The sequence below is a fragment of the Chinchilla lanigera genome, unplaced genomic scaffold (genome assembly GCF_000276665.1).
Source record: "Chinchilla lanigera isolate Chin_1 unplaced genomic scaffold, ChiLan1.0 scaffold00032, whole genome shotgun sequence".
Lineage (NCBI taxonomy): Eukaryota > Metazoa > Chordata > Mammalia > Rodentia > Chinchillidae > Chinchilla > Chinchilla lanigera.
This window is the reverse complement of record NW_004955433.1, coordinates 13304013-13329687: the sequence shown is the minus strand read 5'-3', so window position 1 is coordinate 13329687 and position 25675 is coordinate 13304013. Positions and strand designations below refer to the sequence as shown.

General features: G+C 42.1%; 1 protein-coding gene across 2 annotated transcripts; it reads left to right on the top strand.

The window, feature by feature from the left end:
• Positions 1-407: 407 nt before the first annotated feature.
• Positions 408-23834, top strand: LOC102007803 (liver carboxylesterase 1-like). 2 transcript variants are annotated; one of them, XM_005388327.2, is made up of 14 exons: positions 408-566; positions 2835-3039; positions 5499-5643; positions 7984-8117; positions 10584-10737; positions 12848-12952; positions 13644-13748; positions 16206-16244; positions 20538-20678; positions 21243-21323; positions 21578-21725; positions 21912-22043; positions 23137-23209; positions 23473-23834. In XM_005388327.2, exons 1-14 carry the CDS (start codon positions 515-517, stop codon positions 23654-23656), a joined length of 1698 nt encoding a protein of 565 aa, XP_005388384.1. In that variant the 5' UTR covers positions 408-514; the 3' UTR covers positions 23657-23834. The 2 variants fall into 2 exon arrangements, with proteins under 2 accessions (XP_005388384.1, XP_005388383.1); XM_005388326.2 differs by having other exon boundaries at positions 2832-3039.
• Positions 23835-25675: the final 1841 nt, after the last annotated feature.

Here is a 25675-nt window from a genome sequence, read left to right as displayed (position 1 = left end):
TGCAAACATTAGAACTTAAAACTCCAGGAAATACCAGCCCAGGAAAGTTAAAGGACATTTTCTAATCTCCAGGATTAGTTTCTTTGGGACTCTGAGACACTCAAAAATTGTCTGGCTTGTTCTAAGGACCCCAGATCAAAGGTTTACTGGCCTGAAGGTGGCTGCCTGCTAGTGCTTGTCTTTCAGAAGCTCACAGTGCACTGAGGTTAGAATGTTACAAGAGAGACTCTTATGTAAGAAGTTGCTGGATGAGTTTCAGGTCTGTGTAATCTGAGAGTTGAATACAGACTATTCAAATAGCACAGGGTAAACTCTGGTTGGGCATGGCTTGGAGATCTCAGTGGACATCCAGGGAGGTTTTTAAGAGGTAAAACATTTCTGTTATTTTAGGTTATGCAATTGGGTTGGATGGGCAGGATTTGGAGGTGGGTCTCAAGCTCTGAGGGAGGAACTAGCACACTCCCTGGGAGCAGCTTGGAGATCTCACTGGTCCCAGAGCTGCTATCCTTCCAAGATGTGGGTCCATGCTCTGTCCTTCAGCTTTTTCACCACTTTCACAGTTTGGGGTGAGTCCTTCTGAAATACAAATATGAGGAGGTAAATTTGGGAATTCTGGTCTTCGAAGGTGGGCAGAGAAGTGTATAAAGCAAGGGTATGACAAGGTGCAGTTTTGCAGTGGCTCACTAGCTGGACTTGGACTTGTAGCAGCTGAGTCTAGGTATTCTGACTGGTTTGAAGTTACATGGGAGGAACAACTGCTTGATAGCTCAGCTGCAGGCCTCTGGTGCAAGAGAGTAATGAGGTAACCTTATGCCTTTATATATGAAGAATTAAGAGAGTTTATTCTTCTTTTCATTATTAGTCCAGATTTGACCCAAACATAGAGGGTTCTTAGCAGAATGAAAACATCAGTTCAGGAATCGAAGTTATATGCTTCCAAAATCTATGTTTTTGGGAAATTCATTTAATTTAGTTGTGTGTAAATTATCCTATATCTAAAACAGAGATATGGCCAGCCACGGTGATGCACACCTGTAATTGTAGCACTTGGGAGGCTGAGGCGGGGAAGCACTGTGAGTGTGAGGCCAGCCTGGGAGAACAAGGCTCAAGGCCAAAATACTACATAGTGGGAGCTTGTCTCAAAAAACTAAATAAATAAATAAATAAATACATAAACAAAAAAGGATGTTAATTTGGACTGTGATGAAGGTAAAATGATTTCAATGTCTGAAGAGGTGCTTATGATATGTAATGCCTGGTCTAGAGGAAGTATGGAAAAGAGACGAGTAAAAGGATTAGTTTTAAATGGAGTGAATTAATAGGAAATTTGAGATATAGCAAAATCAGGGCAGGATCCAGTCGTCATTGAGAAGGTAATTTGTTATGGGAGACACACGGGGAAGGACCACAGTCAGTAAAGAGGAAGAGGGAAGGAAGTACACGCATGGGCAAGAATCTCTCCTGTGATTTCTAAGTCAGACAGGAGGCAGAGGAAGCTGGCTTAGCATTGGCTGAGTGGGCTTATTTTTTGAGATTTGAGAGCACAGGGTCTTCCTAGCTGCCCAAACCTGGCTCTGGGTGGTTCAGGTCGGTGATGAGTGGGCTAAAATATGAAAGAGTAATGAAGGAGTTGTTAGCGGGGTGGGCACTGGGTGAGTTGGACTCCAGGGGTAAGAGTTTCTCTAGTGAGTGGAGCCTCACAGATCAAAGCACCAGGTGCACAAAGACAAGTGGTTACTATTAGCATTGACTTGGTCAAGCATTTTTGGAGGTGTTTAAGAAGCTAGAAAGAGCAACTGGTATCAACTGCTCAGTATGTGCATGTTCATGCAACCTAAGTGGTGACTGCCATTGTCATTACATTTCTGCTTAAACCACCCACATCATCCACATTTTCACCCCATGCTGTCTCCATTTCATCTGACTGGAAAGTTATCACTGAGCTAATCCAGGCTACACCTGGACATTTCTGCTCAGACTTTACCTCCCTGACCTTTTTGAAGCACTGAGCACTTTCTCTTCTCCCTGGGCTGCCCTGAATGGACCTGTGAGAACCATGCAAAGAATATTCTAGAACCTTACGTTGTCTTTTATTTCATAACTGTTTTTGTTGCTTATTTGTCCACTAAATAAAGGACAACCTCTGTGACAGCACCCACTCATTCCAGGTTTATCTTCCACTCTGTATGGACTCCATCTAGTGCTGTTCATGGGTCACTCACCTATTCCAGCTGGGCATTGTGTTGCTGTCTCTGAGCCTCTGCATGTCCTACTTTCTTGCATTATTCCCCACTCCCTTTTTACTTCCCTTACTCACTCCTCCCTTGCAGCAGGTACCAGCTTCTCCACGATCCTTTCATCAGAAGGACTCCATCTTCCAACTAATGTAGCACCTTCCTGGTCCCTCTTCCAGGACATAGCCTTTTTCTTCCCGGAATTAAGTCACATTTGTCTGTGGCTCCTTCTTTTTACAAGCTCAGCCTTCTCTAGAGGTCACATTTTGTTCATCCTCTCATGCAGCATGAAGCTCAGTTCTTGCATCTTAATGGACACATGCTTCCAGAAGATTCTAAGAAGGAAACTAAATATCTTGTTCATTCACAGAAGCTCTTCTTTTTTGCATTGAGTTTTGCCTGAATGCTTTTCGATCTGCAGTCTCAATTTATTTCTTCCATCATCTTTTTGAGTTAAGAAGGACAATTTTCCTCACCTTATTTTACATGAGACGGAACTGAGATTTAGTCCGTTTGGGTGACTTATTCAAGGACACATGCCTAGAAACTGGCAAAACCCACAGGTGTCACTTTTCTTTGTTTCCTCTCTACGTCCAGCAGGGCACCCATCCTCACCACCTGTGGTGGACACTGTGCATGGCAAAGTCCTGGGGAAGTATGTCAGCCTGGAAGGATTTGCACAGCCTGTGGCGGTCTTCCTGGGAGTCCCTTTCGCCAAACCCCCTCTGGGATTGCTGAGGTTTTCTCCTCCACAGCCTGCAGAGCCATGGAGCTTTGTGAAGAACACCACCTCTTACCCTCCCATGTAAGTTTTGGCTCCTTTCAGGGGGGATGTCTGTCTCAGAGGAATGCAGGAGAAGTCAAGGCAATTCTCTGGTTGGCTTAAATCCTCAAGAACACTGTAGAACTTTGGAGACATTCTAGATCTGTCATAGTTTTCCACAGCTCTTCGTTTAGCACATATTTACTAAGCGCTTATCATGTGCCAGACATGTTTTAGGTTCAGAGAATCTCAGTGCACAAAAATAAAAATAAATGTTCCTACTTACATAGAGCATACATTATAGGAGGGAGATGGGGAAAATAAACAATATGCAAAGTAATAAATGAACTAGGCAATATGCTAAAATATCACTGTGGTTCAGAGAAAGATTGGTCAGATAAAAGAGAAAAGTAGTGATTCTACCTCTTCTCTATCCTGATCTTGGCAAGGCTGGGTAGTAATGTTAATAAAGGTCTGTGAATGCATTGAAGGGTTCACTAACTTGGCATCTTTCACTCCCAGGTGTGTCTACATATCTAGATATGGGTGCAACAAAGGTTAGTGAGCTCCATTTAGCTGGGTCAGCTGGCAGAAAGCCCCACTTTTTCTTTTGCCTTCACAGCTTCCTCCTGAGCACCTCAGACGTCTACACCATTAAGTCATGTCTTATTCATTTCCTCAGTCTTTTCCTGAGGAAGGCCTTCTGAGGATTTGCCAGATCCTCCTGGCTGCCTCCTTTCCTTTCTTTAAAAAAATAATATCTACTATTTTATTTCCTGATTGCAAATATAATACATATATATCTCTGAAAAATTCAGAAATACAGTGAAATAAAGATAAGAAAACTAAAGTCATGTTCAATTCTACCACCCAGAAAGAACTGGTGCTACTGTTTGAAATGATGTTTTCTAGTCTTTTATCTGTTGCATACTTTCTTTGGAAATGGATCAAACATGCAGTTTGGATCATTGCCTAGTTCATATATAAGTATAACATGAAAACTATTCTATGTTAATGGTTATTAAACTCTGACATTTACTAGCTACATTCAATTCAGTACTGAAATATAATCTGCTTAATCTCTTATTTGGGATTAAGTTTTTGATCCTTTTGACACTGTAAATAAAATTATGGTTAACACATAAGGAAATCATTATAAATAATCATGAATAGCTAGGATAAATTTCAATAAATAATATTTCTTAGGCAAATTTTGTGAATTTCTCTCCAGAAATATTTTGACTATGTACAGTCTTTCCATTGATACAACCTCTAATCAAATTTCCCTCCCCAATGCATAGGTTTATGAAAAAATTACTTTTAGTTATGGGGTAAATTAAATAATAACATAATGATAATTATATAACATAAAAGTTTTAACAATTATAATCACAATTTTAGTTCTTATTTTGCATTTATGTAAATATTAGTGAAGTTGAACATTTTTATATTTGAATTTTTACTTTTATGAATACTATATTCCTTCTGTTTGATGATCTAGGTTAATATATTTCCAATCTGGAGCTCATCTTTGCTGTCTCAGATCCTGCTACTTGACAGCTGGGTCATCCTGGAACCTCAGAGCCTAAGTTATCTCTTCTGTAACCTAGAAAGAGTGATTCTAGCTTGTGGGTCCACTGAGCTCTGAAAGTGTTGCTTGTAATATATTTGGAATTATAAGCACCATGGATCTTCCTAGCCAGGACCTTGGGCAGGTTATCTAAACTTTCTATGCCTCAGTTTTCTCATCTATAAAGTGAAAATAATAATAGAACCCATGCCTAGGGCTGATCTGATGCTTATATGAGTTAGTTAATAGGGAAATCTTAAATTAGTGCCTGGCATACAGGGAAAACTCAGTACAGGTTAGCAATTCTAATCTGTGTTGGGTTTTCAAAACCTTAGGGCAGCAGAGAGCAATTTCCTGAAACAAGTTCACGAAAGAATGTGCAAGACCCTTAGAAAACTACACCCTTCATTTAATCCTGGGAGATTGCGTCCCATAGCTGGAAAGGAATTCACTAAAAGTCACCCAGCATATCAGTGTCAAGACAGGCCTGGAATGCAGTTCTGCTGAGGTTGTCCCATGAAGATGACTTGCCTGACCTCCTGGAACTGTCTGCAATTTGAGGGATTTTTATTGTTGAAGGAAGCCTTCTGTGCATTAGAACATGTTTATCTGGTAGGGAACTTGGTCACCGTGCAGCCCAGTAGATTCCAGGAGGGCAAGAAATGTCATCATCTAAGACAGATCAGCAAGGGGTTAGCTCCTGTCCTTGGCCCAGGAACAAGGTGGGGGTGCCAGAACTTTCTCACTCTACATGCTATGGAGAAAGCCTAAAGAGTTGCAGGATTCCTACCCAGGCCCTCAAATAGCCTCCTACACATTGCAATGACCCCAGTACCATGATACCAACTCCACTTACAGGCTTAAACTTTCCACAGGGGACATTTGTAGCATCCACCTAGTTGAAACTGAGATGTTCTTTCTCCTCTCCCAGGTGTTCCCAAGATGCAGTAGCGGGCCAGGTGCTCTCACAGCTGTTTACCAACAGAAAGGAGGACATTCCTCTCAAGTTTTCTGAAGACTGTCTGTACCTAAATGTTTACACTCCTGCTGACTTGACAAAGAAAAGTAGCCTGCCAGTAAGCTTGGGACCATTGCTCAGGGTTTCCTGGTTCTAACACCCAGGATCACCCAGCACAGGGGCAGCATGGAAGGCATGAAAGCAGCTTGCTGAGGGGTCACTAGAAGTCAGGACTGACTCAGAGATCCAGAAGTTCCTTTCACCACAGAAAACACGTTCTCACTTGGAGACCTCAGGCATCACGGGAGAGTGCTGTCCAACTGGAATGCATACTTTAATTGTTTTCAAGATCTCTCATATTGACAGAAGGACAAGAACAATTACTCTTAGCTACTAAATTAAGAACCTCACCCTTGCAACATCTAAGACATAATTTGAGCTGAAGCAATCTAAGAGGAAGAAGGATATTTACAGAAAAACACAGTGAGGTTCAGATGGGGGAAAGGAGGCCCCACAGTAGGGTTGGCAATACAAGATCTTAGGTGTGTGGTCTTTAAACCGGGCTTTTTTTACACAGACTGGGAAACGGCACAGGATGCACTTTCCTATGTCCAACACATTGAGCAATGTTCTTTATCCTGTGAAAACTTTCTCTGTTCCATAACAGAGCTTGGGGCAATCCCAGAAGCAGTTTCCTTGACTTGGCTAACCATGTGTAGTTATAGTTTAACTCATTTCCCTCCCTAACTACCTTTGGCACAGGTTGGTGCTTCGGTGAGTCAGCGTTTCCCAAATAAGTGAAGGGCCATAGGTGAGGGCTGGGGAGAGCATTCTGGAAAACAGGCAGTCCTAGAATGGAAGAGGGAGGGTATCAGCACCCAGCCAGTCTCCCAGGAGCATTCTGCCATGGAGCCCAGGAATAAAGGAGGATGTACACCTGGGACTGGAAGTTGGTCTTATGCATGTTTTGTAAAGCATAAGGAGGAGAGAACAAAAATTCCCTGCAATCATCACTCATTCATCCATTCTTCTACTATGTACTAAAAGTCCTCATATACACAGTAGGACTTGGGGACTAGGGAAAGAGGAACTGGAAACCATGACCATGCAGCTCTTGCCTTTAAGGGGTTGCTACCTAGGTTCAATGGACACATTCTACCTTCTCAGCCTATCATTCCTTACAAGCCCTTGAGCTCAGCCTTCAGTTACAGATGATCTTGACTCAATCTATCCCATGCACACTGGCAAAGATCAGTGGTGGAGGAAAAAGCAAGGCTTTCACAGCCTGTAGGTAGGAGATCCTGTAGCTATGAGCACAAGCTTCAGAACTACAGGGTCTGGGTTTAAATCCTGGGTCTATCTTTGACTGAGAGCCCTGGGAAATTTCTATACTTCTCTCGGCTTGTTTCCTTAAATGGGATTTATCACATATGAGTATTCAATGATGACTGTCAAGCTTTATCTCAGCCCTGCAGACCACACAACTGATGTCACACTAGTTAGAGTTGTAGGAAGATCTTCCTCCTGCCCTATCAGCCTAGCTACAGCATTGTACTCATGGGCAGCACGGACTGGGCAGTTGATTACTCTGGAGCCAGACAGCGTGATTCAAGTCCTGGTGGTGGTTATTAATAGCTATAAAATCATGTGCACATAAACTGTGAAATAGAACAATATTAGTACTTACCTTATGGATAGGTTAGTGTAATGTACATACAAGATCTCTTGGTGCATATTTCATTTTATGCCTTTTGATTAGCAATATTATTACAATATTATTTTATATACTCTAGTTATTTTCCCCTGCACCATGAGCTCCTTCTACCCAAAAATCATGAAGTATGAATTGTGTCCTCTCTCACCTTCAATTCTTACCATAGTTTCTAGCAAAAAATACGTTCTCATACAGTGTCATTCAAATAAGCAAAGGCTTCTTGGAAGAGGAGGATATGAGCTGGACTCAAAAGGGTGAGAGGTCTTTGCCTGCAGAGGAAGAAGAGAGGAAGCACTTCAGGAAGAGACTCCCCTGAGGGGACATATGCTTCTTGAGACAACCATTTATGTACAAGGAAGTTGAATTCACCATTAAAATGTTATGTGAGGTGAGGGGTAAATTCAAAGGCTGAATGGTGGAACGGTGAGAACACAACACCCTTGGCCTTTTCTATTTCCACTGTGATTTTTTTTCAGCTTAAAGAGCCTTGGGAGCATGTGGCACATGGGTCTGAGAAGAAATGCAGGGGTAGCTAGTAAGCACTGAGTGCTTTTGTGATCTAGGCCCCAGCCAGGAGAGTTGGGGAGGAAAGAGACTGTCTTTCCAACCTTCCTGAGCACTAGTGAACTAAGTAATTGCCTCCTTGAATTGCAGCCAAGATACAAGTAACTAATTAATGCAACCTCTGAGGACCTTTCCAATTCTGCTCACTGTAAGGGATGTGGCTGTGTCCTCCTTCTCCAGGTCATGGTCTGGATCCATGGAGGTGGTCTTGTGGTGGGCGGAGCATCAACCTACGATGGAGTGCCTCTCTCAGTCCATGAAAATGTAGTGGTGGTGACTATTCAGTACCGGCTGGGAATCTGGGGGTTCTTTAGGTAAGACCCTGACCTATCCTTCCTGATATTGGCTCATTTGCTGATCTACTTTCTGTTTATATAACAAAGTGCTTGAGGTTGGGAAATTCTAAAGAAAACAGATTTATTTAGGTCAGAATTTGAGAAGGCACAAATCCAAGATTTGAAAGTCTTAACAGATCAGCCTGGTGAGGACTCCTTGGTTACACTGCAGCATGGTAGAGAAACACAAAGAGAATCCACATGGTGCAGAAGAGATCACACGAGCAGAAAGGAAAAACAGAATAGTGGAGAGATTTTACTATTTTTATAACAACTTACTCTTTGGAGAACGAACCACAGGCCCATGAGCACTACCCAAATCCCTGTGAGGACAGCACCCTCTCATTCAGCTTTCACTAGGTTCTCTTATTGGTTAAAATTTCTGTGTCAGTAACCAAGGTTCTAGCACATGAACCTTTAAGGGAGAAACTACCCCCAAACATATCAGGCACCATAACAAAGACACACGGCCCACTACAAGACCACCCTTCTCATGTCAGTGCCCATGACACCTTTCTTATAGCCCTTCATAATGCATCAGGGTACCTTCATTACTGGACCCAACCTAACTTCTCATCCCCCAACCACCCTTGTATACATGGTTCTGAGCTTTTATGCATGCTGTTCCCACTGCCTGGAATGCCTACCCTGCCTGTCAACCTCCTATTCATCCTTCGAGATCCAGCCCTTATGTTACTGAATCTAAGTATTCATTTCCTTTCACATGTGTTGCCCCAATACACTGTGGTCCTCTCTGATGAGACTCAGCATGCATCAGAGCAGTTGATGGTTGCACATTTTCTCAGGAGAAGGAAGGAAGGGATGTCTCACTGGGTGCAGTGAGGGCTTCTGCAGGCAGGTTTTCAGCTGACTAGGCTGCCAGGCTGTTTTTATTGAGGCCAACAATTACCTGTATCAGTGCTTAGCCCTGCAGAACTTGGTGGTCTGTCAGTGGTCCCCAGGAGAAAACAGAAGGAGATTTAGAAAATAAAGATAAGAGACAAAAGCTGGGGTCAGGTGGAGTGGCCTTTTACCCGACGGGCAGGAAGACTGAACAACAATAGTAGGGGCATTTACTTATAACCTTGCAAAGTTAGTATCATGAAAGCCTATGTTGCCTAGCAACTAACAACTGAAATTGTCTAGGCAGGATGTGTTTCTCAAGACTGAGGTAGCTTGACTACTTGAGGCACTCTGGATCTGTTCTACCCTCACACGTATTACCAATTTCCAGCTCCAGCCACTCCCAACAAGCTCAACCTTATGACTCCTCTCAGCACCTGCCACAGCCACTCGAGCCTCTTAGAAATAGTCCTATCTCCTGGCCCTGGCCACCTCCTAACTGCTCTTTCTTAGCCCTTAACTCTTCCTCTATCCTTAGGCCTCTACCTTTCCCCCTCCAGTATTCATATGTTGTGTTTTCCAGGAAGCACTTTCACAGGTGCCTGTAAGAATCACTTACCTCTCCTTTGAGTCCCAGGTGCCCAGATTTATATCCTTTAGTTTCCCCTGGATGTCTGTAGGGTCCCTTCCACTTCAGAGAGACAAGCTGAGCCTTTGTACCCAACACCCTTCCCTCACCAAAGACTGTCTTCCTGTTCCAATGAGATTCTCACTTCACCCATTCCTGACTTCCACTCTAATCAAGGCCCCATAGATCTACTTTGATCACTGTTATAACCTCTTGTTCTTATAAACCTGCTCCTTTTATATGGCAGTTGTTCCACACCATAGTCAGAGTGATCAGGTGAGACATAAATGATATCAAGTCATGCCTCTGCAGAGGGTTCCCATGTCACTTAAGTGACATGAAAGTCCTTGTCTCCACTCACAACATCATCTCCATCTGCATGTCATACTAGATACATTCGCATTTTTGTCTTCCTTGCCCTGAAGCCCATGTACCTGCTGCTTCTCTTAACCAGAATTCCCTTCATTGGTTCTTTACAAGACCTATGTGCTCATTTTCATTCTTGTATCTAACAAAGGCCAGTAACATGAAAAATCTTTCCCTTCCCATGTCATGAGATCAGAACTATCACCCCAAAACCCATCCTTACCTTTTTTTCTTTATTTTTTTACTTTGAGCACCCTTGGTTCAAACCACTTTTACTATCTTAGAGTATAGTTTCTTTTCACCTGTTTGTTTCTGGTCTACTGTGTGAGCTGAGCAGTGAAAGACCTCCTGTTTCCCTCCCAGATGTGCTTTCACTCTCAGGCCATGTGGGATACATAGCAGATGATCAGGCCATGAGTGCTGGAAAAATGAATGTGAAGCCCTCTGTAAAACTCAGTTACATGACTGAGAGGCAGGTAAAGATCACTTTGTTTGCAATGCACAGCTCAGCCTAGTCTGGAAGGTTTGCTGAGAGGCCTAGGCCAATCTGTGATCCTGAGAGCCCTGCTATGACATCTCTGCCTTCTTCCTCCGCTCTTCTCTTGCAGCACAGGGGATGAATACGGCCGAGGGAACTGGGGTCACTTGGACCAGGTGGCAGCACTGCGCTGGGTGCAGGACAACATCGCCAACTTTGGAGGGAACCCAGGCTCTGTGACCATCTTTGGAGAATCAGCAGGTGGTGAAAGTGTCTCTGTTCTTGTAAGTGCTCCTAACTCTAAGTCCCACCTCAGGGTTTGCCATGGTTCTGATGGAACCTCTTGTGGACCACCTAATCTAGCCATGACCACTTTTGCTTACAGCATGGATTGTATTTGCCTCTACCCACTGCACAGCATCAGACTGTGGAGAACCTGGGACCAAACTCTTCTTGGCCCCAGGGTTCAACTTAATGTCCTGGGGCCATAAGAGTCTCCAGCTCAGGCTGCAGCAGCAAATTCCTCCTGTTCACACTTGGCTGTGTTCTCTTTCTTTCTCATGAGTGTTCACCTGTGTCTCTTGGGAGGTAGAGGTGGTTACAGACTACAAATAGGAAGACAGGACATGTGTTGTCTAAAGTGTCATTACTTTGCTCCAAAACCAGTTCCCCATATTAAAGGGACTTGAGCTCTGGGAGCAGGCAGGGGTATTTTCTGAGGTATTCTGATAGCTTTTCCATGTCCAAGAAGGGAATGGGCAGCAGTCTCCAAGACTGAGGGACAAAGTGGGCTGGGGAGATGGATAAGTGAAAGGAGAGATATAGATAGACACAGATATGGTGAAAGGAGAGATAAATAGATGGGTCAGAGTACTTGCTGGGCATCAGATGTCTTGCGAGTGTGGTGAATGCACCCTAGGGGACACTGTGGGAAGTCATAGAATGTTCTGGTAGCTTTAAGAAAACTTACAGTTAAGGTACAGGTGAGCAGAGGATCAGCACTGTTATTATATTTTTCAAACATTTTCTTGTATTTCTTATTCTTTTTTATTTTAAAGATAAAAGAATGAGAACATCTTAACAAACACACATACATTTAGAAAATAACACAAAAACAATACAAGCAATACAGAATCTCAGACAAGGTGATAGGAAATTAACAAAGGTTGTTGTATTACATATTGATATCTTCAATTTGGATACCCAAATAAACAAATATAGACACATAAGATTGATCATACACTTAAACATTAACTGTTCCTTTCAATACAGCAGTAAATGTCAGTAGTACAACTAAGTTAGTTATCCTGTGTATACACATATACATATTTTTCCTCTTCTTTCTTTTCTCTTTTCCCTCATCCCAGTTGTTATTTCCTTTTGAGCAGTTTCCTTTCTGGTATTTTTAAATGTAGATTAAAAGGAAAAGTATAGATAAACACAAAAAGGAAAAAAGTAATACATTTTTCACTACCCAGAGTTAAGTTACTATATCTTGATATGTATTTCTCTAGTATTTTGCATTTTGTCACAGTTCTCTCTCTCTCTTTCTCTTTCTCTCCTCTCTTTCTCCTTCCTTCCCTGTCTCATCTCTTCCCTTTCACCATCTAACCTACCGGGCATCTGTTCATCTATCCTTTCTCTCTGTCATATATCTATATTAGGTTGTATTTTTTTTTACAAGAGAATCATTTTGTTAATATTACAATATAGCATAAATGTTCCTCTAAACACTAAAACATTAAATGCTCTTAAGGTATGCTGACTTTTATAACTGAATAGTATTCCAAAGGATGTAAAATCATTTATTTACCCAATCTCATTATAACTTTGAGTTTTTCCAACATTTACTATTATAAACAACCTGAACATTCTTAAATATTTGTGTGCCTCAAGATCTTCTTATATATTTTTACTTTTTCTTTCTTATTTTTTCAAGTAATCCTGGGATCAAACCCAGATCTCAGACATGCCAGGCAAGAGCTTCACCATGAAGTTACACAACTCACCTTTTATGACCATTTTTCTTACAACACACTCGAAGAATAGAAATGCTGAGACAGCATTTTTGTGGGGAATTGCCAAGCTGTCTTCTAATCCTTTTGACTGTTATGAAAGCATACGATATGCACTTCCTGCTCTATCCTTGATTCTACCCTAGAGCACCCTAAGCTCTGCTTCCTTCCTGCTGAGCTTCTCTTTGGGAAGCTGGGTTCTACAGGGGATCCTGGGAAACAAGAGAGACAGGTGCAGAGCTGTGGGATCCGCAGAACATCAGAGTCTCCATGTGAGTGGCCACAGCAGAGGAGCAAGTGGAGAGAACCCTAGGAGCAAATCAGTCACTGACCCCCACTTTGTGAGCATAAACACTTCTCTTCTCCACTCCCCCGCCAGGTGCTATCTCCCATGGCCAAAAACCTCTTCCACAGGGCCATTTCTGAGAGTGGTGTGGCCCTCACTGCTGCTCTGTTCAAGAAGGACATCAAGCCTTTGGCTGAGGTAGGTCTCACCTTGCACAGCTCTCCTTCCTTCTTTTCTCATGAATCACCAGGGGTCTTTCCTGTAGTGGGAATCTGCTGAGCTGCTCAAAGGATTACTGAAGTTAGAATGAATGAGCAGTAAGGGCTCCTTTAAGGATCTCTTTAAAGCACATCCTATTCGTTTTGAAAGTCTTAGTGTGGATCATCTTATCCACTCTTCCTGTAGTTTAGAATAAGTTTTGGTATGTAGGAGATATGGTGCCCTCCTAAGTATGTCACATATATTAACTCTCCTTACAGTATAGATACAATCATTGCTTTTATGTGTAGGAGGGGAAACCAAGGTCAAATTGCAAGGAAAAGATATGGAATTGCAACCAGAGGAATTCTAGTATCTACACCCTTCACCACCAGTCCACACAGACTTTCTTGAGATATTCAGCTTTGAGAACACTGCATTCATTTTAATAGAGATAAGATAATGGAGATAAGATAATGGAGATAAGATAATGGAGACACAAATATGTATCTGGATAATGTCACAATTGTAGCTAGTAACGAGGGTAACATTGCATGGGACCCAGAACTCACACCTGCTAGTGTAGAGTACATTTGGTTGCCCCAAAGCATTCAGAAATTGGACTTGGAAGAGAATCTTTCTGTCTACATTGATAAAAAGAATAGACTGCTTTTGTCTGTGATCTCTGCAGAAAATTGCTGTTACTGCTGGGTGCAAAACCATCACATCAGCTATCATGGTCCATTGCCTGCGGCAGAAGACAGAAGATGAGCTCTTGGAGACAACTCTGAAAATGGTAGGTGCATCCATTCCAGTGGACCTCTGCCTGTACACTTGGTCCCTGGATTCAACAATTCAGGCCCTCTCACCCTGCACAAACCACCTGGAAAGTTTCTCACCTCTCCTGGGCAGCATCAGTCTCTTGATCTAAATTGAGAATTTCATTGTTTCATTTTTATTGTGAAATTCCTCAAGTGTTAAAGTACCAGTACTAGTATGATGAAAAATTGTATAACACTCTCCTAGCTCTTTCAAAACTTTACATTTTGTTACTCTTGTTTTCAGGTGTATTTGAAGAAAAAAAAAGATTTAATATTCTCAGAAGTTGCTACCATCTTGAATTTTTGAGTTGAAACTACTAAGTACAAAGTTTTTCAGAAATGTGTTACAATTTACTTTGATTGATTTAGAAAAGATATTTTAACATAGCAGTAGCCCAGAATTTCCAGCACTCTGCCTCAGTTAGGTTTCAGGGTAGCCCTCTATTTCCCCATTTACTCATTTGTAATCCATCCATCACAATCACTGATATTCTTTCATTAATCTCTCAATCCCTAGATAATGTTTTATTCATCTATTTTCAATCCATCATGATTCATGAGTCATCCAGTCTACATCTATCTGTACTTTGCACAGTCTTACAAAAAACATAATCCTTCACCATCTGTTAGCTGTTCTTTTTATTTCTATCCTCGTGTCCACTCAACTCACCAATAATGTGTGTATTGATATACTCCATCAATCCATCCAACTCCCTGTCCATCCTTCCATCCACCTACCAATGCATTCATCCATAAATCCACAAGTCAATGCAATGTTGGTGTCAATAGAAGGGATGCAGATATGAATTGAACATTATATCTGCACACAAGGGATAATCCAAAGAGAAACAATCATTGTGTAGGACAAATGTGATGGAGAGCTCAGAAGGGACATTTTCATTATCACCAGTAGGGGTGCTTCTCAGGAAAGGTAACACTCAAGGACTGATGGATAGCCATGGCAGACTTTCATCAGAGGAAAGCTTAGCAGGACAAACATCCAGAGGAAAGATCATCCAGGGCCCATGGGAATTACTTTCTAGGGGGAGGTAGTCACATGAGACCCCAGGCTCTCTGTTTGGATACTGGACAATACTGCTGGACCTTCAGAGCAAGTTTCTATCACTGTTTCCTGCATGTCCATGCATTGTGGGTTTTGGGTTTCAGTCTTGGTTCACCAGGCTCAAATAAAACGAGCTGATCAAAGTATTCATGCACAGCTGTTTTCTAATACCTGGAAAGATACAAATATTTTAGTCCTTCTGCATGTGTAACAAGAGAATGCACCTTATATGGAAATTATAGATGACTTTGGGAAAATCCAGAGAACCTAAAACACCAGAGCATACTTTGATATTTTTCTGAGTTTTTGTGGAAGTGTTTCCGTGATTATCCAATGCCCCCACATACACACATAGACACACAGAGAACAACCCCCTCACAAGTTATGTTACAACTCATAATAAATGGCATCGGTAGTGATTGTTTCCCTCTTTCAAGTCAGAACTGTGATGCAAAGTGGCACAATGCAATCACTGCACTCTTGATACATGCACAACAAAGAAATGCGTTGGTTGGACTGATTTTCACTGAGCTTTGAAATGCCAGGGTTTTGTAATTCAGGATGAGAGAACTCAAAGTGTCTTAAAGAGAAAAGGGAATGTGTTAGAACAGAGCCTTTGGGTAACTGAAAAGTTCAAGAGCATATGGGTTAGGCCATTTGTGGATCTGGATGCTCTGAAGATTTTACTGAGAGTCTACCTGCCTATATCCCTCATTTTCCCTTTGTTTTGTTAGCCTCTCTCTCGATCAGATCTGTCACCTGAGCAATGCTGCATACTTATACTCTATCTGCTTAGAAATTATATATATCTTAACAATTTTAGCAATGGGTTTTGGCATGGAGACTTTTGGACCAACACTAGCATGGATCCATCTTTGAACTAATGTCTTAGATGCTTGAATTCATGAAGTGGATGTGGGGAAGAGGGAATGGAGGTGAGGTCATAGGATGATTGGAATACCATCTTTTGCAGGTCCAATAAACATCCAGCCCCTCTCCCCTCGAAGATATGGCATTGTCACCACTGCAGGAACCTCATTTCAACATTTCTCTAAGATGAAATTTGGGGTATTGGTGCCAGGCAGATAATATTAGGAGAAAGGTTGAAGAGGAAGGCAGACACCAACAGGAGACTTCATCTCCAACTCTAGGTTTCAGAGCCTGACTTTCTCTTGCTGGTGCCTGACACTCCCTGTCCTACTCTTCCACCTTGTGCTCAAGCCCAGCAGAGCCCTGTATTGTACCGTTCCTTTGGAGCCAGCCACGAAGGCACCAGAGGAAGAATCTGATACCTAGCAGACATAGCTCAAAGGATCATCTTTAATCGCAGGAAGGCTACTCACCAAAGCTTCTGTCTTTCTCTTCACAGAATTTTTTTAGTGTGGATCTTTTTGGAGACCCCAGAGAGGTAAGGACTTTTGCTTTACTGATTGCACAGTTTGAATATAAACATCTTTAAGCATCTATTCACTAGAAGTGAATGATTTCTTTGTAAAATGATAGTCACTCCTTGTTTGTACATTGCTGGGGCCCGATCAGAGGATGTAAGTTATCAAAGTGACACAGCCAGGAGAACCAGAGGTAAGGTTGGAATTCACACCTTAACTCCCAGCCCAGTGCTCCTCTACTCTCTCTATCTCTTTTTTCCTTTCTCTCTCTCTCTCTCTTTCTCTCTCTGTCTTTTTCCTATTACTGCCTCCCAAAATGGTCCAGTGGAAGGAGACTAGAACCTTCCACTCTAAGGAGCTAAGGAGGCAGAGATAACTGGATAGGGGGCTCAGGAACCTTCAACGAGGAGGGCAAGTCTCTTGGGGAAATACAGGGATGGAACCAAGGATCTCAGCGCTGAGAATGCCACCCTCGTCCCAGCACCTAGGAAACCCATCTTTTTCTTCTAACTCCTACTTCTCAACAGTTTCCACGGGTTGGTGACATTGGCTATATTGTGTCTTACAATTCTATTCTCTCTGCCTCCACCCTGGATATCTTAGCACTTCCCTTAAAGGTTTTGTAAGGATGGAATAATAGGGGCTGGGGATTTAGCTCAGTGGCAAAAGCGCCTGCCTGGCAAGCACAAGGTCATGAGTTCGGTTCCCAGTACCGGAGAAAAACCAAAAAAAAAAAAAAGGATGAAATAATTTCTATTCAGTCATACAGCAAAGATTTAATAAGTTTAACTATGGGCCAAGACAATTTAACAGCTGGGATATAACAGTGAAATGGTAAAAGAATCCTCACAGTTTGAATTTTTCCATTAAACTGGGAGAAGAGTGAATCAGAAAAAACAGTAAGTAAACTGCATGGTGTGTTTGAGATGATCAGAGTGAAGGGAGAAAAGAAAGAAATAGGACAGAGCTGGGCATTGGTGTGAGTGTAAACAGCAGAGTCAGTGGATAACTTGCTGAGGGGGTGAGACCTTAGTTCACTTGTGAACAAGGGAAAGAACCAGCTGTCAGGAAGAATATTCCTAGTGGAGGAAACAGCAGCTGCAAAGGCCTGATGCAGAGGACCCGTGTGTTTGGACAGGAGGCAGAGGGAGAAGGATGGAGACTGAGGAGGTCATGGAGGAGGGTGGGTGGTGGTCACTGGATGGACTTGGATTGTGATCCAGCATGAGGTGAGTGAGTTCAGAGGGCCTTGAAAAGAGCAGTTACATGATCTTAGATTTCACAAATGTCTCTGACTGCTATGTGGACTGGATGGGATGGATGAGACAAGGCAGACACAGAGAGGCCCTCTGGGAGGCCACAGCACTGCAGTAACCCACTTAAAGTATCCTTGTGGATTTTACAAGGGCTGAAGTAGTGGGGAGGAGAAAGTGGTAGGGCTGGGATGCCTTTTAAGGATGAGGACTTGTTGACAGATAAGGTGTAGACTCTGAAAAAAGAAAGAAAATCACTGACTTTTCTGACCCAAGCAAATGATGTGCATAGCCTCAAGAGGGAGCTACCAGAGTCCCTGTATGGACAGCTGCAATCTCTCTCATTTTCATGGTGGCTGACATCAATGCTCACTCATGGTTGCCTTTTAAGGTTTGCATCTTCATGTCTCCCCAAATCCTCATGCAGTCGTGGGGCAGGCTGTTAGAGTTTTGATTCACCTTTGTGAGTGCTCCACTGCCCTGGGGTGGGTAGTTTGCATATGTATGGGAGAGGAAGAGGCTGCTTGCTGCCTTTCCTTCCTTTTGCTGTTGTTGCTTTGTTGTGTTCTGCCGCCATGAACTGTAGCCCTCTGCCATGTGCCACTCTACCTTGGAGCCAGCCAAGTATGGACTGAAACCTCCACAAATTGTAAGCGAAATAAACCTTTCCTTCCTTAATTTTGAGCATTAGGTATTTTGCCCCAGCAAAGAGAGGAAAGTAACCAAGACGTTACCCAACTTGGGCCTTCCAAGTCTTCTGGACTTTTACTATTTTTTACCTCCACTTTCCCACCATACTCCCATGCCCTCTGGTGTCACTAGATTCACCCTTCTAAACACAAGTTAGAGTATATCATTTCCTCTCTTAAAAACCTGACCTTGCTTAGAAGACAAATACCCTTGCCTCTGCTGAATCAATTCTCTAAAAAATACTTGAATGCCAACAACATACCAGATATGTAGAAAACATGCCTCACCATGTGGCCCTCTCTTTTGTCTTTATCTAGAGGCATTACTTCAAGAGTAGGCCCTTGGAAGTTCCTGAAATTAGCCCTGCACAGGATGTCTCTGTCTCTTTGTTCATGTTGTCCTCACTGTTTTGAAATTTCCACCCTTTTTTAGGACTAGTACCACTGGCCCCCAGAACCCACTGCAGATGGCAAGCCCTAGCTCCCTGTCATCTGCCTTGAGTCTTCCTTCACATGAGCTGCTGCTCTTGCTGGCTCCCAGGGCAGTCCTCTCTAGACTGCACGGCCTACCTATTTACAGCAGTTGCATCCAGATCATGTTCTATACTGCCAGCCTATTGCAGCAGGATTTGACCCTTGTCTTGATCTTTTATTTCTCTCAAATTGGGAGCCATGTCTCAGTTTGTGCTCCTTCAGCAATGAGTTCAGTAACTCCTCAAAGCTAAATAACCATTTATCAAAGAGCTAAGTTTACAAATTCTGCATTGTGAGTTCATTTACTCATTACAATGTGTTTGTAACCATGACATCAGTGTTTGTGACAGGATAATGGTCATTTCTCATGTATTCACAGAGCAGAGAAGCTTGAGTCACATGATACCCGGGTACCTGCCTGAGGTCCAGTGAGGAAGTACTGAGTCCTTTTGCTTCCCACTTTCACTCCAAAATAACAATTGTGTTCTTTGTTATTTATTTACTGCCTTGTATTTTTTTTTAATTTTGGTTTTTTGTTAGTGATTTCTCTGTTTAAAATCTCTCACAAGGGTAGTAAGACAAATGTTGTGCTCCTGAGCACAAAGGGCTTTGAGGTGCTTTACAGAAAATATACAGTGACAGATATGCTTCTTTCACGCTTGTGTCCTCCTGCCCTCTGATGCAAGTTCAATGTCACTGTGCCCAGGCAGGATACATCTAAAAGAAGAGACTGCCTATCTGTAGGTGGAGCCACTCTGAAAAGTGTTAATAAAATGTTGATAGTGTGTGGTATAGCTGTAAAAATTTGGAAAAGCAGATAAAATTGTGGTTTCATAGGATGGCAAATTTTTAGAAAGCATAGTTTTCAGCATTGTTATGAAGCAGAAGCCTAAGAAATTTACAATACAATTACCCAGGACTAGGAAAATATTAAGTTCTTTCTGGCTGATATATACATAAAATATAAGTAATTCATTGTGAAGATCTCCATACTCAAAAGGTGACTTTTAAACAGCAAGCCACACATGAAGTAAGGGTAATAAAAATGTTCTGATGAAGAGGATATTTACCACAACTGTAGACATAGCTATTATAAATAACAAAAATCAATGATTTGTGATAGAAAAATAAGTTGAATGTTTAATTTTTAAAAACTTTCTACAGTAAAAGACACCTTGGCATTAGCTTCCCTCAAAATACTTCCCTTTGTTTCAGACACACTTTGTTATTGCCACTTTCTGAAGGGTTCTGGAAGTCCTCCTTTCTGTCTATAGTTGTACTATTGTAGCTGCCTCAAAGTCCTGAATCTATTCAAAACATGTACCTTTAATGGTGATTCTGACTTTGTGAAAGAACCATAAGTAACATGGTGTCAGATCCAGTGAATAAAGTGGGTGAGGTTACGACCTAACCTTTTTATGAACCTTCCTTTCCACTGTCATCAGCACAAGTCACTGATTTTTTATCACAGTTCCTAAAGACACTCATGAAAGAGGACTTCCAGAACTGCTTCAGAAAGTGACAAGAAAGATGGGATAAAGTGAGTATTTTTAGGGAGATGAATGGAAGTGTGTTTATTATTGTAATAACATTTTCTACTTAAACATTCACCATGTAATTTGATCACACCTTGTATATATTCTAAAAACTGATGTATATATATATATGTTATATCTGATAATATATTACTTTGGGCAAGCACTCCTCTACCCCTGTCCTGCCATCATCATCTTACCACTGCTAATCCCTCTTAACTCTGTCGTTAGGACCCTGAGTTTCTCTGAACACTGTTCCCAGCCATGGAATATCTGCTGGCCAAGACCTCAAACAGACAGTGGGACACATAGGTATTACCTGAGCAGGGTAATCATAGACATCATGCTGCTCTCTTTCCCAGAGCCATTCTTTCTTGCCCACTGTAATTGATGGAGTAGTGCTGACAAAGACGCCTAAAGAAATGCTGGAGGACAAGAATTTTCACACTGTCCCCTACATCGTGGGAATCAACAAACAAGAGTTTGGCTGGATCATTCCAATGGTAAGAATGCATAAACCTCCAAGATAGGCTCTCCCATCTCCTGCATTACCAGAACTCTGATGCTATGAGTTCTTCCTTCCCCAAGATCCTCTCTAGGCAAGAGTTAGATCAAGTGTCTGAATGCAGAGGTTTGGACAGGTATGTCACATGCTGAGAGTTCTATAGTTCTCACTTTAAAAGGATTCCAAATGTTATCACAGGAATAAACCCATACTGATTGATTTTGTTTTCCTCAATCATCTGCATCTATGGAGTACTGTCAGTGTCCTCCATCCCTAAGTCCTCTGCTCCAACAATGTCCTGGCCTAAATGTTTCCTCACTGCCTGGGTGACTGTTGTGTTCCCTTGTGATAAATATTATGGGTTGATGATGTCCTCTTTGTATTCCTTGGACTTCTGTCTCTATGTCAACAAGTATTTGCTTAATTTATATTTTTCAAACTCAAAAAAAACCTGGGCCTATCAAGGACTCAAAGAATCTCCAATCTCTGTTGGTTTAGTTGATTAGTCTGGTTGGTTATTTACTTCTGATGATTTGAAAATACTTAATGATTTTTTAAACAGATGATGGGCTATCCGATCTCTGAAGGCAAGATGGACCAGCAGACAGCTGCATCACTCTTGTGGAAGTCCTACCCCATTCTTGTAAGTGTCTAGGGAATCAGTGGGAATTGAGTGGTTGGCAGTTAGTGAAGGTTATGGTTCTTGCCCAAATTCAAAGGCAGAAAAGAGAGTGGGATATGAGGTTCAATCTGCATTTTCTTCCCTTCCCACTTCATCATCCCTGGAGAGATTTCCACAGGGCTAGAAAAAGTCACCATCAGTGAAGCCTTCCTCCCTGCTTAGAGAAGCCACATTACTTACCAGGTAAGCAGGATCACTCTCTTGGGGCATTTCAGAACATCCCTGAGGAGCTGATTCCAGTGGTCATCGAGAAGTATTTAGGAGGGACACACGATCTTTTAAAAAAGAAAGACCTATTCCTGGACCTGATTGCAGATGTGGTGTTTGGTGTTCCCTCTGTGACTGTGGCTCGTAGCCACAGAGGTAAGTCCTAGAAATTGGATGGGAGAAAAATACAGACTCACCAGCTTTTGTGTCTGACTCCCCCTACACAAACCCATGTTTCTTTACTGTTCCATTAACCAGGGATTTCCTGCACAGCTGGTGACAATGACACCAAGCCAGTGTAGTCTTGATAACATAAACTGTGTGTGACTCATTTCTTCTCAGATGCCGGAGCTCCCACCTACATGTATGAGTTTCAGTATCGTCCAAGCTTCTCATCAGCCATGAAACCCAAGACGGTGATAGGAGACCACGGGGATGAGATCTTCTCGGTATTTGGTGCTCCATTTTTAAAAGGTAATGGTCTTTTGCTGGCTGTGAGCATAGAATTAGTAGGCCTGAATTCCAGACATAGTTTGGTGGCCTTGAGCAGGTTTCTGTATTTTTCTCCCATCCAAGTACTAACCAGGCAGGACCCTGCTTAGCTTCCAAGATCAGACGAAATTGGGTGCCTTCAGGGTGGTGTGGCCGTAGACTCTATTTTTCTTGATCTTACTTTCTGGATTCACTGTCACATGACTGAACTACAGAGAACAGAAGCCAACATTTTTCCAGTTGTAACATGTGTGAAGAAGTTAGTACATCCACATGCCCTCAGCCATTGTTATTCTCAGAATTTTATCTATGACATCAATAATATGGCCACTGTTTGATTTCTCACTCACAAAACTGTCAGAATGTAAGTGAAATGAAGATCCCAATTGGTGCTAACTTTGAATGGAGTGTCATATGTATATGTCTTATGTGTTAATCTTCCAATAGATATAAAACTCATATATTTTAAGGTACAATCTATTTAAAACTATACTATTTAAAGAAAATCTTTGTAAATACCTTCAGTGCCATTAGTTGCATCTGACTTATGGCCCATTTCATGGCTATGCATGACACATCTGTAAGTCTGGGCATCTCCCAGCTGGGTAGATCCTTAGGAACCTTGAAGTTCTGATAGTTTTCACAATCTGTGGAAATATGCATGCATGTAGGAGATGAGAAAATGCTCAAACCTAGCAATCCTGAGAATCAGAAGAAACTTTGGGGTGTAGAATTGTGATCCTGAGGAAGGAAGGGCGGGGAAGTAGGCAGAGAAGACAAAGGCAGGTAACTCACTGATGGACTGTATATCCATTGTTGGCCATCATTCTCAGGGTAAAACTGCCACTAGCTAACCAGGATCTTTTTAAAATGCAGATCAGTAGGTATGGAGTAAGGGTCACCACTGCTTCTCTAACAACTTACCAACTCATACTGTGCTGCTGCAAGCCCATAAAGCACACTCTGAGTCAAAAGGCCACTCCTCCTCCTCCTCCTCCTGTTACTCTTCCTCCTGCTTCTCTTCCTCCTGCTTCTCTTCCTCCTTCTTTTTTTTCTGTCTCTTCTTCCCCCACAGATGGTGCCTCAGAAGAGGAGATCAACCTTAGCAAGATGATGATGAAATTCTGGGCCAACTTTGCTCGCAATGGGTGAGGCTAATGGCAAGGATGCGGCAAGATTGGTGGTGAGGGTATAGCATACTTATTGGGAAAGGGTAGATTTTGAAGTCTGAGTGATAAAATCCTATGACCCTATTACCATAGCACTCTGACAATGAGAAATGGGGGAGGCTTCTCCTCTCTGGAGATATACAAATAACTCTACAGAGCTAAACCAGGGGATCCCTTGAAATCTCAGAGAAATTCAGGAACCACACAGCAGCTTTGGGAATTTCTATTTTATCTGTTCCCAGGAACCCCAATGGGGAGGGTTTGCCCCATTGGCCAGAGTATGACCAGAAGGAAGGATACCTGCAGATTGGCACCAACACCCAAGCAGCCCAGAGGCTGAAAGAAAAGGAAATGGTTTTCTGGACTGAGCTCTGGGCCAAGGAAGCAGTGGTGAAGCCACCCCAGAGAGAACATATTGAGCTCTGAACAGTAGGCCCAGCCAGCCTTTGGGACAGCTAAGAGCAGTGTATTCTACAGAAGGTGTTGGTAGGCCATTGCGGCAAAACTTGTGGAGGTGGGAGTATTGTGCGAAGGGGGTGTGTGAAGTCTAGGGAGAGGGAATGTTTTACTTGTGGCAGCAATAAATTTAACTACTGAGACTAAATCCGTGTCTGTGTCCTGGCGTAGAGATGAACCCATGCTTCTCCAATACAGAAGGTTGAAAGAAGAGACACCATCACAGGAGATGTCTCTGCGGGGGTGGCCTTGGTGAATGATGACACAGAACTCAAAGGAAGGCAAGCCTGTTGGAGGAAAGGTGGGACGTGAAGTATGTTTCACTTTCCACCTGAGATAAAAGATGTCATCATATATGTGAGGAGAATTCCTCTAAAACACTTACCAAAGTGCTAACATCCAAATGTAGGCCATAAAATATTGGAAAATAATAAACCCAAGGAAGTGTTTACACCTTGATAAGTTGTTCTCTATGGATGCCTGTCAGATGTTTCAGAGAGAGACTGGGAGCAAGCAATAGCAAGAGAGGTAGTAATAAGCCAGGTACACTTTTTATTACTGATTAACTCTCATTACTTGTTCTTGGTCTACTTAGGTTTTTTTATATCTTCTGGGTTTAAATATTGTAAGTCATATTTTTTCCAAAAGTTTGTCCAATTCTTCCAGATTTTCTAATTTATTGGCATATATTTGCCAAAGAATTAGATGACCAGATGCCAAAGAATTAGAACAAGAAAAATACATAGCATGGTTAATTAAAATATCTAGCAGAAAACTCCTTTAAATAATAAGATATATCTTAGCAAATTGTTCCCCAAGACTATTGGAGACTGGGCTACACAGGGTTAAATTGCTGAACACAGGGATCTCTGACTATGTCAGAAAAGAGCATGTGCATAATACTCTGAGGCAGCCAAGGACATGGGGTGCTGATATCCCCTATTCCAGAGCAATACAGCTGCCACTCTTAGAAAAAAAGACAGTTCTCTTAATTTGCAAAATTACTGCTTAGAGAACTCTTTGAGCTGACTCCCAAGGTTCTTCTCGGTTCCTGCTCTTGCCTCATATCTTCTTCCTTTGTTTGAAAACCAAATAAATATGAGCAGCCTGGAGAAGTTCTTTCTCTCAATCCCCAGGGAATTGCCAGTTCCCTTAGGGGGTTTGATTTTCTTGGAGCCCTAAAATCATCCCACTTGTCTCTTTTGTTTAAGCCGTTTGCAGTCCTCTCATTGAGGATGTTATGGGCCTGATCAGTTGATGATACAAGATTGTCTGTGTTTTCCATAATCTTGCCAATACTTGGCAATATTTTTAAATTAGTAGTGGTAAAAATCTTAACCTATTCAACAGGTACAATTTGTGTATTAGGTTTAAACGTACATGTCCTGGTGTGCATACTATTGGTCTGTTATAATGATATTTTGTATATGTGCGGCTTGAAGAATTGTTGGAAAATGGTAGGTAGGCTGGAAGGGGATGATGTTGTAGGTCATCCCCCCCACACACACACCAAGCCTTCTGCACATCCCTGTTGTCCTCTGGGCCTGCATGTACAGCATTAAGTAGGAATGGAATAGACTAAAGAATCTTGAATGTCAGTTAAAGTATATGGAATAGATTAAAGTTTTTATTGTGAAAGCAGAGGGCCAGCAATAATAGATCCTGAGATTAGGGACAAACTGTGCAGTCAAGCTTTGTACAGAAGTGTATGTCATTCATTCTTGCTACATTTTTTACAAGCCCCCAAAAGACAAGCTTTTACTCACAAAGGACTTAACCATATTTGTAAAGGACAGCTCATCTTTTACCTTCCCAAGTGTTTAGGAGGATTTCTTGCAGATTCACCTTCCAGTTTCTCCAAATGGCTTGCTTGTTGCGGCTAAATTCTACCCTCAGAAATGTTCTTTCATCCTGTAGTTTCCTGGATTAAAATCATTCAATGGCTGCTGCACTGTGTGGATCAAAAGTTGTTAATAGACTGGTATTTAG